The 13827-nt window shown below is 38.6% G+C and overlaps 1 protein-coding gene across 2 annotated transcripts in view; it reads right to left on the reverse strand.

The window, feature by feature from the left end:
* LOC132819066 (SERPINE1 mRNA-binding protein 1-like) overlaps nt 1–13827 on the reverse strand; it is a 47771-nt gene that overhangs the window by 32384 nt on the left and 1560 nt on the right. For both annotated transcript variants that reach the window (XM_060830392.1, XM_060830390.1), the window contains exon 2: nt 10035–10191. In XM_060830392.1, coding sequence (XP_060686375.1) covers nt 10035–10191 — 157 coding nt within the window. The remainder of the gene's footprint in view (nt 1–10034; nt 10192–13827) is intronic.

The following is a 13827-nucleotide window of genomic DNA, read 5'->3' on the forward strand; positions in this document are numbered from 1 at the left end:
TCCAGGGTCTCTTTGTTCAGCAACACTCCCTAGGACCCGACCATCAAGTGTATAAGTCCTGCTACGATTTGCTTTCCCAAAATGCAGCACCTCGCATTTATCTGAATTAAACTCCATCTGCCACTTCACAGCCCATTGGCCCATCTGGTCAAGAGCCTGTTGTAACCTGAGGTAACCCTCTTCGCTGTCCACTATACTTCCAATTTTGGGGTCATCCGCAAACTTACTAACTGTATCTTTTATGCTCGCATCCAAATAATTTATGTAAATGACAAAAAGTAGAGGACCCGGCACTGATCCTTCTGGCACTCCACTGGTCACAGGCCTCCAGTCTGAAAAACAACCCTCCACCTCCACCCTCCGTCTTCTACCTTTGAGCCAGTTCTGTATGCAAATGGCTAGTTCTCCCTGTATTCGGTGAGATCTAACCTTGCTAATCAGTCTCCCATGGGGAACCTTGTCGAACACCTTACTGAAGTCCATATAGATCACATCTTCTACTCTGCCCTCATCAATCTTCTTTGTTACTTCTTCAAAAAACTCAATCAAGTTTGTGAGACATGATTTTCCACGCATAAAGCCATGTTGACTATCCTGAATCAGTGCTGAAAACGTGTTGCTGGAAAAGCGCAACAGGTCAGGCAGCATCCAAGGAGCAGGAGAATCGACGTTTCGGGCATAAGCCCTTCTTCAGGAATGAAGCGCAGAAGGGCTTATGCCCAAAACGTCGATTCTCCTGCTCCTTGGATGCTGCCTGACCTGCTGCATTTTTCCGGCAACACATTTTTCAGCTCTGATCTCCAGCATCTGCAGTCCTCACTTTCTCCTATCCTGAATCAGTCCTAGCCTTTCCAAATACATGTACATCCTGTCCCTCAGGATTCCCTCCAACAACTTGCCCACCACTGACATCAGGCTCACCGGTCTATAGTTCCCTGGCTTGTCTTTACCGCCCTTCTTAAACAGTGGCACCACGTTTGCCAACCTCCAGTCTTCCAGCACCTCACCTGTGACTATCGATGATACAAATATCTCAGCAAGAGGCCCAGCAATCACTTCTCTAGCTTCCCACAAAGGTCTCGGGTATACCTGATCAGGTTCTGTGGATTTATCCATGTTTAACCATTTCAAGACATCCAGCACTTCCACCTCTGTAATCTGGACATTTTGCAAGATGTCACCATCTATTTCCCTACAGTCTATATCTTCCATATCCCTTTCCACAGTAAATACTGATGCAAAATATTCATTTAGTATCTCCCCCATTTTCTGTGGCTCCACACAAAGACCGCCTTGCTGACCTTTGAGGGGCCCTGTTCTCTCCCTAGTTACCCTTTTGTCCTTAATATATTTGTGAAAACCCATATTTGTGAAAAAAGTATTGTCAACTGGATGGATTACAAGATTACTTAAGTATCTCAAGAATCAACCAGCGTAGGATTAGTGCCTCAATTGGCTCATTTTGGTATTAAATAACCATTATTAAAACCAATGAACTATAAACCACTATAATCAGTTTTTTGGTCGAAGCGGTTTACTAGTCTGTTATATTCAGAAGGCAAGTTAAGAAACTGAATATATGCTGAAGCTACTAGTATAAAATTAATGACCCACAAGCCATCCTATTGATTATTCTGCCCAACTGCATTTTGAGTCTACCTATAGCAAATGGGCTGCAGCAATTTATGATGGCACTCATCACTATCTTCTCAAGGAATGGGTACTAAATGCTAGTTCAGCCATTAATATTCACATTTCCACAAGCGAATTAAAACTATAGTGCTAACTATTCTTTTTCAGAAGCAGCTATGCACCATGTTTCCTTTCTCTTAGGGTCACGAACAAAAACTCATGGAGTCACAATAAAAAGAATCCCAAAGCGAAACTTACAGGGATCACCTGGACAAAAGAAAAATATGAATATATAATGATCAAGAATAAATATTAGAAAATCAGTGTTTGGTCGACTAGAACTTCAGAATTGTGTTAAAATACACACACATCAGGACAATATGCAAGAATACCAATAAAAGAAAAACATTTATATTGTACAAGAGGAGTGCACTGACTGGTTAATAAATAGGCTGATTGTCAATTAATAGCGTAGTCGCCAATGAACTTTTGCATTCTTCAGGAAACGTCACGATCTAGGTTCCACTTGCCAATAAATCAGCCTTACTCTTATAGTACAAACGTTGGTTTTCTCCTTTATTGATATGCTTGCAATTGTCCTGATGAACGCCAGACTAAAATCAAATTGCAAAAAAGTGTTTAAAATAAAAGGGACAAACAGGTATTAAAAAAAAGTGGATGTAACTTTTCAATATGTCAACCTTTGAATACTGCAGCATGATACTTCTGAAAACTCCTACCCTTTCCTGTCAACACAAAGGAAGAAACAACTATGTCACTTAACACCATCACCAACCACAAACATCCTGACCTGGGGAACATTTAAGTACTTCATAATCAAGAGTTCTCACACAAGTCCTTATCCAACTGTGGTGTCACTAATGCAATTCAACACGTGAAGTCCCCAACAGTCCTTCTGGGAGTTGCTCACAAATCAGCCCTTAAAATTATGGTGTATGGACAACTTATAGGAATTGAAGACTTAAAGCAAACCAAATGACACACCAGAAAATAAAAGGGGAGGTTGATTAGGACTACTGGTGTTGAAGAGATCAGGGTAAGAACTAATGGGTGATCGATGTGGCCTTCCCAGTATTATCCATATATTAAAAGCCAATTCCATCATCAACAAAAAAAAAGTACCTCATTAGGCAATAGTGCAACACTACTCAATATAGGTGCCTTTCAGTACAAAATGATCTCATCTTCAAAAACTATGCTCAAGTAAAACTCCAAAAGGTGCTCTGCATTCAGCCAGTCAATTGTCTAAGGGTCCAGAAATTCCACTGAACTTTCAAACATATTACTTGACAACAGTAAACTGTAGAAAACCATTCTAAAAATACATTTCTACTTGCAACATTATTGACAAAGATTTAATCAAAAAATAACCTACAATACTGACTGTACCTTAGAGGCAGTTTTAATTTTAAACTTGATGATCAGAGGATACAATGTACTTACCAGCAATGAAATGTTTCCAAACAGACATCCTGAAATACTATTTACATCATAATGATCACATGATAGGCCCAATTTTATACTGCAACTACTGTTCCAAGAGCAGCCTGCTGACTGCAACTGAAATCATGTAAACAAAGTGAATGCTACAAGAAGGTATGATCCCATAAGATCAATAGCATTGAAATGTGCTCCTGGTTAAAAATAAGTCTCAAAATGTATTACCAAATCTTAATCCTTACCACTGAGGTAATAAAAAGAGGCTTCACATCCTGAATTTCAAAACTAGCAGGTACTTCTAGGTATAATCTTCCAGCCAATGCAGTCATAGCATGAAGATATTCCTTACAGTTCTACAATGAATTCTTACTTTCAATTTAACAAGACAACCAACTTCGTAGTTAAAATATTATAAATCAAGAAATTTCCATTGTAGAACATGGGATGAAAGTTCAGGAAAGCATGGTTTAAACCAACCAGGCCAGTTCTTAATTTGGAACAGTACTAAGAAAACAGATGTTCACTAGGAGTTGGAGCTGGATACCTCAAACAACGGAGAAATGTTCAAATATAGTATTGCTGGAAGTGCTATCTTCATACTTTTGTGAACAATTGAAACACCAGGCCTTTAGCAAAGTTATTAAAAATGAAATTAAAAAGGCGCTGGAGAACCAAGTTGTTATACTTGTAATTAGATATTTCTATCTACTCTGGGAAATTAGCCTGCACTTCCACTTCTAAACATTGGTGGCATTTCAACATCCAAGCTCGCCAAAGTATAAAACAAAACTAAAAATTCTGTTACTAAATAGAGAATCTGGAATTTTATTTAAACATTTACTTAATTTTATAAGAATACCACTTGCTACGAATGGTTTTTCATGAACAAACAACAACCCACTCTCACAATACATCAAAATATCCTTGCTCTTTCTGATCTGTACAGACATTACATCTCAATTACCTTTTGTCATGCTGAAATATACCTTCGAAGGATCACAACTGCAGATCTATCAAATACAAGTGAGCTGTGATGCAAATAATATTCCAAATTTGAACATGTTTAGCTGTGTTCTGACACCACCCCACGTGATCAGGTACACCATACATTAAGTTCACAGAGTCATTACAACCTAAAGGTGCCCAAAAGCAAGGAAGGAGGCCTCTAACCTGCATTCGTCATTGAAGTACATAATTACATTCTAATACAACTAATCAACCCATACAGACATATTCAAGTTCAGGTACACTTCAGATAAGTCTTCGCAATTTTCTCATTATTGACCTCAAGGATGACTCGCCTCCATCCTTGTTTAATGGGCTGAGATGGAATATGCAATTTGTCACATGAAATTGGATGTTTGAAGAGGTGGCTGGATAGTCTGGATGTTTGTGCACTCCTTTCAACATCTTGAAATGTCTAGTGCTGACAAAACAAAGATTGCACTGCAAAACCATACATTTTGAAATGAAGAGTCATGCCAACTCTCTTATTAAAATCCACCTTCCCTTCTTTCCAACTGAAAGTGCATACCTGTGATTTGCAGAGCTTTTCCAGGCCAAACACAAAATAACTTTAACTTGCTTACTTACTCCTGAAGCCAAAAATGTCTGAGTAACAAGAGCTGTGTGTGGAACAAATGAGCAGCTGAAGACGTGCCACATGGATATCCTAGGAATCAGATCAAGCATGCTTAGCTGGTATGGGTCAATATCATGTTATGAGGTCAGAGTGGAGCCTACAGATGCTATTAATAGCAGCATTATGGTGTAGGGTAAATGACAGGAACAGACCACTTACGTCAAAACAAGACATATTGTTTATGCTCCACTCAAGTCTCTGGCAGTTTATCCCCCCCTACCAAATTCGGGAATTGTAACGAAATATTCCCTGTTATAAGTTTATATCATTCTCCCTTAAATTAATACCATTTTCTTCAACCACTACTCGAGATGTCAAGTTCCACATTCTTACCACTGTACAGATAAAGGACTCGCTTCTGAATTCACATTGAATTGCTTGATAAATCTCATATTGGGAGCATTTAAGTTATGCTCTTTGCACAAGTAGAGTAGGCAGAGAACTTTAAGAGTCTTTCATAATTTTAAAAATCACAACTAAATCATCCTCCAAAGAAACACGGCATGTTCATCCTTTCCTTATATGTATATTCATGCATTCCGGTGACCATCTCCTGGGTCTCTATATCCATAAGACATAGGAGTGGAGGCAAGGCCATTCAGCCCATCAAGTCCACTGTGCCATTTAATCATGGCTGATAGGCATTTCAATTCCACTTACCCGCACTCTCCCTGTAGCCCTTAATTCCTTGTGAGGCCAAGAATTTATCAATCTCTGCCTTGAAGACACCCAACATCCCAGCCTCCACTATGCTCCCTGGCAATGAATTCCACAGGCCCACCACACTCCAGCTGAAGAAATGTCTCATTTCTGTTCTAAATTGACTCGCTCTGCTTTTAAGGCTGTGCCCATGGTTCCTAGTCTCCTCGCCTAACAGAAACAACTTCCCAGCATCCACCCTTTCTAAGCCATGCAGTATCTTCTAAGTTTCTATTTGATCTCCCCTCAACGTTTTAAAACAGGAATTCCTTTCTGTAAACAGGAATCAGAACTAAATGGCAAACCCAGAGTGTGACCAAACCAAAGTTCAATACAGCAAAGTATTTCAACTTTTCAATTTGATTCTTAGTGAAATAAAATGTATTTGATTTGCTTTTTATTAAAATGGCTTTGCTAACCTGTAGTGCAGCTCCGAGCGGTCACAGCTTATGTGCAGTCAGCGACTGTACTTTCCTTCCGTGCTCTCCCTCATCCTTCACAAGAGACTTTTACACGTAAATTTTACTCGTTATCATCCACAAATTTACAAATTAATTCAAAGTCAAAAATCATCAACAAATAGTTGAGTTACACAGCACAGAAACAGACCCATCCATCCAACACACCCATGCTGACCAGATATCCTAAATTAATCCAGTCCCATTTGCCCATATCCCTTTAAAACTCCTCCTGTTTATGTACCCATCCAGATGCCTTTTAAAAGGTTGTAACTGTACCATCCTCCACCACCACCTCTAGCAGTTTGTTCTATATACGCACCACCCTGTGGGAAAAAGTTGGCCTTTTAGGTCCCTTTTAAATCTTTCCCCTCTCACTTTGAAATTATGCCCTCCAATTTTGAACTCCCTATTCTGGGAAAAAGAGCTTGGCTATTCACTCTATATATGCTTCTCATGATTTATAAACTTGTATAATGGCACCCTTCAACTTCCAATGCTCCAAGGAAAAAAGCCCCAGTCTATTCAGTCTCTCCCTATAACTCAAACCCTCCAATCCTTGCAACATCCTTGGAAATCTTTTTTGAACCGCTTCAAATTTAACATCTCTCCTGTAGCAGGGAGACTAGAACTGAACACATTCTAAAAGTGACCTCAATGTCCTGCACACCTGCAAAGTGACATCCCAAACTCAAATGCTCTGACCAACGAAGGAAAGCACTTCAAGCACCTTTTACACCACTGGAAACCAGAAACTCCACTTTCAAGAACAATGCACCTGCAGCCCTAGGTCTTTGTTCGACAACACTTTCCAGGGCCCTATCATCAACTGTATAAGTCCTACTGAGTTTGCCTTACCAAAATTAACTATCCTCCGCCACTCAACCCATAGAACCATCTGATCAAGGTCCCATTGTACTGGGAGATATTCTTTTTAACTATCTACACCACCAATTTTGGTGTTATCTGCAAACTTACTAACCATATATCCTATATTCACATCCAAATCATTTTGTGAAGAGCAGAGGTCCAATAAGTACTGTCAAACACAAACAAAAGCAGAAATTGGCTTGCAGAAATTCAGCAAGTCTGGTAACATCTGTGGAGAGAAAGCAGAGTTAACATTTCAGGTCCAGTGACCCTTCAGACTGTTTTTTATTGAAGATTTCCAGTATCCTCGAGATCTTGGGTTTATTTTATCTGTGAAACACATCCACCTTCTCCCATTCTAAATAACTGTTATTCCCATAATTACTTAATGTCTTGAGTAATCTACTTTGTCACTTCTTCCCCAAATCCAAATTCTCTGACTGACCTCCAGATAAATTTCACTTCCTGCATTACCACTGACTAGATTGCTAACTCATTAAAACAAAAATCAAGGTATGAAAAAAAAATTTTCATTTTTGAAATCCATGGCATTTCCAATTTAGGTGTTCTCCTTTACTAAGGATGTTATTATTTTCACAGAACTGATGTTACACTGATTTGTCCATAACTCACAAGACATGTTCTATTTCCCACATCTTAAATACAGGAAGTACGGTAGTTATCCAACAGTCTTCATACACGACTCCTTAATGCCTCTCATCTTTTCCGACTGTTCGAAAATACATGATGCAATCCACCCAGACCAGAGGCTGCAATTTTGCAGTCTAATTACTTTATTTGGTACGTCCTTTTGTTATCCTTGATGAACATGGCTCATTGCTCACACCATTTAATGCCATCTGTACCATGCTACTGCTCTCCAGGATTATACAGCAAGTTGCAAATCTATTATCGCTGTCTACAAACATTATCCATATAGACTGATGAGGAATACACCAAGATTTATTTTCATATCTGCACTACAGGTTAGATTACACAACTAAGTAAACTTCAACTGCTGCTATTATTATTTCTGATTGAAAACTAATCAGATGAATTGAATTTATAGAGTCATAGTGATGTGCAGTATGGAAACAGACCCTTTGGCCCAACTTGTCCATGCCATAAGATATTCCATGTCAATCTAGTTCCCCTGCCAGAATTTGGCCCATATCCCTCCAAACTCTTCCAATTCATATAATCATCCAGATGCTTTTTAGCGTTGTAATGTTGTGCCTCCACCACTTTCTCTGACAGCTCATTCCATACACGTACCACCCTCTGAATGAAAAGGTTGCCCCATAGGTCTCTTTTATATCTTACTTCTCTCAATCTAAACCTATGCCCTCTAGTTCTGGACTCCCCTACCCCTGAGAAAAGACTTCCGTCTATTTATCCTATCCATGCCCCTCAATTTTATAAATCTCTTTAAGGTCAGCTTAAAAGAGGCTCCAGGGAAAACAGCCCCAGCCTATTCATCCTCTCACTATAGCTCAAATCCTCCAACTCTGGCAACATCCTTGGAAACCTTTTCTGAACCCTTTTAAGCTTCAGAACATCATTCTGATAAGGAGGAGACCAGAACTGCACACGATATCCCAAAAGTGGCCTAAGCAATGTCCTGTAGAGCCACAACATGACCTCCCAATTCCTGCATTCAATACTCTGATCAATAATGGAAAGCACACCAAATGCCTTCTTCACTATCCCATCTACCTGCGACTCTACTTTCAAGGAGTTATGAACGTGCACTCCAAGGTCTCTTTATTCAGCAACACTCCCTAGGACTTCACTATTAAGTGTATAAGCCCTGCTAAGATTTGCTTTCCCAAAATGCAACACCTCACATTTATCTAAATTAAATTCCATCTGCCACTTCTCTGTCCATTGGCCCATCTGATCAGGATCCCGTTGTAATCTGAGGAAACCTTCTATTTTGGTATTATCTGCAAACTTACTAACTATACCTCTTATGCTCACATCCAAGTTCACTACTATCTCACTGCAATTAAATATTTTAAATATCGGTCCATGAAATATTTCACAAATCAATACATTTGATTTCTTAATTAGAAAGAGAAAACAGGAGAGAAGTGGGTGAAATTGTCTATTAACTGCTTAAGCGAAGTAAGTTTCATCAACAAAACCTGCAATCAATCTGTCCCAGCAGACCCATAATTTGTCACTGAACAACATGTTGACGAAATATCATGGTAACTATGAATAAAAATACAGAACAATGTCAAATATTAAGATAGTGAAGAGACATGGCAGCAAGGATCAGGAATCTGACATGCAACACTTACTATGTAATCATAAATGAATCACTTAGATGGAGGTCAGATTAGTAAACTATTTGAAAAGGAGTCCCTTAATTATTCATGCTTGCAAATAGTTGTATACGATGTTCCATTACTATATCACATTCACATCTGTTGCCCTCAAAGGCTAAATACCATTAGTTCACTGTTTGGAAGTCCAAAAGATTCACCATGTTATAATTAGATTTTCTAGTGTGGAAACAAGCCTTTCGGCCCAACAAGTCCACACCAACTCTCCGAAGAGCAACCCAACCAGATCCATCTCCCTCTGATGAATGCACCTAACACAATGAGCAATGTAGCATGGCCAATCCACCTGGCCTGCGCATCTTTGGAGTGTGGGAGGAAACTGGAGCACCCGGAGGAAACCCATGCAGACACTGGGAGAATGTGCAAACTCCACACAGTCACCAGAGGTTGGAATTAAACCTGGGTCCCTGGCGCTGCAAGGCAACAGTGCTAACCACTGAGCTACCATGCCACCAGTGATAGGTTTGGACAGGATAGGGTAATTGAGCTAAGATCAAATCAGATATTGTATGATGATGCAGGATCAAGGGTGAAAGCTTGTTATTTAAGAAATCTTGTTACTTAAGAAATATTTAGACCCTGCAGTGCTAACCACAGACACTGTGCTCCCCTTGTCTCCAGCAGATTTTGGAAGCAAATGTCACAAAAAGAACATCACAAGAACTACCTGATCTCACCAACTGTATTATACATTTGGTACAAGCAAGCATAAGTTGAAAAATTTGAAGTTTTAGTCTCACTAAATGGAGGTAAAAGTATGCTAGTATGCATAAATAAATGATTCTTAACCATCCATGGCACACAAAAATATATCTAATTAAATTAATTTAAGAATACTCTAATAGAAAGGTCAACCTGCAACAGTAATAGATCTCCTTCTACAAACCATATTGAACCACCTTCAGGACATTTTGCACATACTTTTCAGAGGAGAATTCACCCCCATCAGCTTTTTCTTCAACAGGTCTATCAAAGCGTCGTTCACGAGGTGGTGGTCTTCTGTCTGGCCTCCTTTCACCAGGTTTCCCTTCACCTTGAGACTGCTGCTGCTCAGGCTTCCTGCCAACCCTTCTGACACCTAAAATACAAGTTTATAAATGGTGAGGCGTGAGGGTTAAAACCACACTGCCAGTGATTTATACCATTTGACGCTAAGATAAACATTGCTCCCAAGGAGCAAAATATTCTGTAAAATACAAACATACTCAAATTTCAGGCAGAAGCAGCCTCCTGAAACAACCTAGGTCTGGTTTAAAACTAGAAAACTGTCTTTTGACATCTTCAGAAACAGTAATTTTCCCTCCTCTCTCAGATGTCAAAGAAATTGCAATGCACAAGTGTTAAATTAAAAACTAATGATTAAAATATGTTTAAATAAAAACTGAAGGAATAAACTTGCCTTTGTACTGGGTCCTTTAATCGTTATGTGCCCCAAAGGCCTTCAGGCCAATGCAGACAGACATGGCAGCCAATACGCTCTCAGCATGGTTTAACAAATCACAAAAGGTATATGACCAAAGAATCGGATTTGTCACAGTTCAATAAGAATTTCCTGCTTTTCTGGTTGCAATTTCCAACGGATCAAAACGAGGCACGCCTCAGCGATACACTGAAGTGAGAGCTCTATGATGTGGTTCTTGCATCGTGTTTGAACCGCAGTCCAAGGAAGGAACATTGCTCCAAGCATAGCACAAATAAAAAATTGTCGGAGAAACTCAACAGGTCTGGTAGTATCTGTGACAGGAAAGTATTTTGCATCCAGTGACCCTGCTTTAGAATCAGACCCCAAAAGATTAATTCTGCTTTCTCCCCAAGATGCCGCCAGACCTGTTGAGCGTCTCCAGCAATTTGTTTTCACTTCAGATTTCAAGAATCTGCAGTTGTTTTAATTTTGCAGCACAATTAGAGCCCGGCTGTAGTTAACAATATTCAGTTCATACTCAAAAGCAAATCCTACATTACCACAGATTTGCCTAGTCAACAAAGTGCAATACCTGGACTTTTTACACAAAATCTTTGTAACAAAGCAAAATAATAAATTTTGAAAAACCGTTGAAACCCACTTTCTAGAATTCTCAGAAGTTGCATTCTCTGGTTTGCTATAGCAGAGTATACACCTGAAATAATTAGTTACCCAAAATGACATCGATTTTCAATTCGTGGCAATAACTACAAGTTGGCCCTGTTGCTCTTATCTAAGTGAACACAGCCAGCCAACAAATGAATCAGTCTTGACTCAGAGAACTGGGGCACAGCCAAACAACCAATTCTCCAAACGTCACTCATTTGATGATGGTAACAAACTAATTTGATTGGTCATTTTCAGATGTAATGTGTCACTTACAATGTCAAAAGCCTCAAAGACCAAAGTGAGAGTTTTCAATTGTAGCTCAGGATCTAGTTCCCAAATATGTATAAATTAAGTTTTTCTGACATCAAATAAAGTTTCCCTTAAAAATCTGCATTTTCCAGTCTTCACTTTAAGAAATTTAAGCTTTACTACATTTTGATATTTGCAGGTACTCTTAAGTTACAACAGTATAAAATACATTATACAGATTCACATTTTAAGGTCATCGACTCAAGTGAGTTATAAAATGTCAGGACCATGTGTATCTGCTGTTAGCTGTAATGAAACAGCTGGGTTGCAGGTAGCCAACAGAAATAAGCAGACAGTTAAAATAAGAGATGAGCAGTGTCGCTAAAGAGTTGAATCAGTTGCTCTCAAGGTTTACAACAAAACACTTGACAAATAAAAGGAACTGACATTAATTAGACCATAGAATCCAGATGGCAACTATCTTGAATTTGACTTGATTTGTCGTCACATGTACTCAAATCAGTGCAGTGAAAAGCTTAGTCACTGCATTACAGTGCCAACATGGGTAGAGGTACTAGGTAGATACTTAAGATCAAAATCTAAGGAAACAAAAAAAATTAGTAAAGAAATAGATTATCCAGCATTACACATTATAGGAATTAAATGAGAAAAATAAAGTAAAAATATTCAGTGATTAATATGGCTTTGTACATCTATAAGAGTTCCAAATTGTCATGCCTAGTCTTGCAATTTTTAACTACATAATTAAACCATAGCAACTTGGCTCAGCACCCACACAACAGTCTCATAATCAATGCTGCCAGTGCTGTACTGAGGGACTGTTGCTTTTTGAGAAGTGTCACCTTTCAGTGGATGATAAAGTGATCTAACATGCTCAAATAGGAGTAAAGATTCCATGCCTCTATTCAATGGACAAGAATTTATTCCTTCTCGCTGCCAGCAAAACAGATGAATTGGTCACTTATTGCCTAATGTGAAAGTTTGCCTTTTAAAACGTTAACTTCAAAAATACTTCAAATTGTTGCGAAGCACCCAAGGTACTAAAAAAAAGCAAAGTTTTAGAGCAACTCCTTGAAAAGAAAAATAGTCATACATCGTACAAATTGAAATGAAAATTCAATTAACTTCAGGATCCACAGTTTTAGAGGTTTATATTTGCCATCTCTGTCTTTGATTCCAAGATATGAAGCATGAAACTTTGGGGCACATTTAATTTTTTTTTAAATGAACTTTCAAATCTGCACCTCTCTCAAGCTTCACATGTTCAGAATTAGAACTTAGACACTAATGTATAAAGTGTAAAGCACCAAACATCAAAACTTACAGACTCAAATGGAATTCAAATTCAAATGGAAATGCCTGGATTCCAAGCTCCAAATGAAGCAAGGGTTGCAATTCACATGTTATCATTTTCTCTGGTTTTACTTTTTGAAAGTATGAGATGCACAGAAGAGAACTAAACATGCAGTCAGAGGTGCAACAAAAAGGAGCGCATACAATTTGCATTTTAAAAAAAGAGACAAAACTAAAAATTTAACAATGAATATCTTTGCACATCTGGTGCTGAATGTGCCATTGAAAAAATATTACAAATTCCATTTTTAAGCCAAAAATTAAATCATAAAGTCTGAAAAGCTCATTCATAAGTAAGACATATACTGAGTATAGAAGAATTTGAAGTAAACACTGGTACACATTAGGAGCTCCTCTTTACCGGTTATCAAATACAGCCTTTGATTCTAATAAAGGGATCTTGAAGGAATGCAGTATTGCTCACGTGTTTACTTGTATTTTGCAAATGACCTTTGTTTTCCTATATACAAAATTTTCTGCGCACCAGGGACCCAGGTTTGATTCCAACTTCAGATGACTGTGCATGGAGTTTGCACATTCTCCCAGTGTCTGCATGGGTTTCCTCCGGGTGCTCTAGCTTCCTCCCACAGTCCAAAGTCGTGTAGGTTAGGTGAATTGGCCATGCTAAATTGCTGTGTTCAGGGATGTCTAGGTCAGGTGCATTAGTCAGGCAGAAATGTAGAGCAATAGGGGAATGGGTCTGGGTGGGTTACTCTTTGGAGGGTCAGTGTGGACTTACTGGGCTGAAGAGCCGGTTTCCACACTGAAAGAATTCTAACAAACATTATTTGCTAATATTATTTTACAATAAAATATCTGATTCTCAAAAATTTACCTGAAAAGATAGTTCTGGTTCATTTCAAAAGTAAGAACCAATTTATCTATAAAATTATGCAAGTGGAGAACCACGATTCTTTACACTTATTCTACAACTCCAAAGGAACCCAACAAAAGCATGATGCATTAAACATTGTGATTGATACATGTTGTGGATATTTTATCCAACTTGCTCAAATACGT

This window comes from Hemiscyllium ocellatum, chromosome 9 (assembly GCF_020745735.1).
Source record: "Hemiscyllium ocellatum isolate sHemOce1 chromosome 9, sHemOce1.pat.X.cur, whole genome shotgun sequence".
NCBI lineage: Eukaryota > Metazoa > Chordata > Chondrichthyes > Orectolobiformes > Hemiscylliidae > Hemiscyllium > Hemiscyllium ocellatum.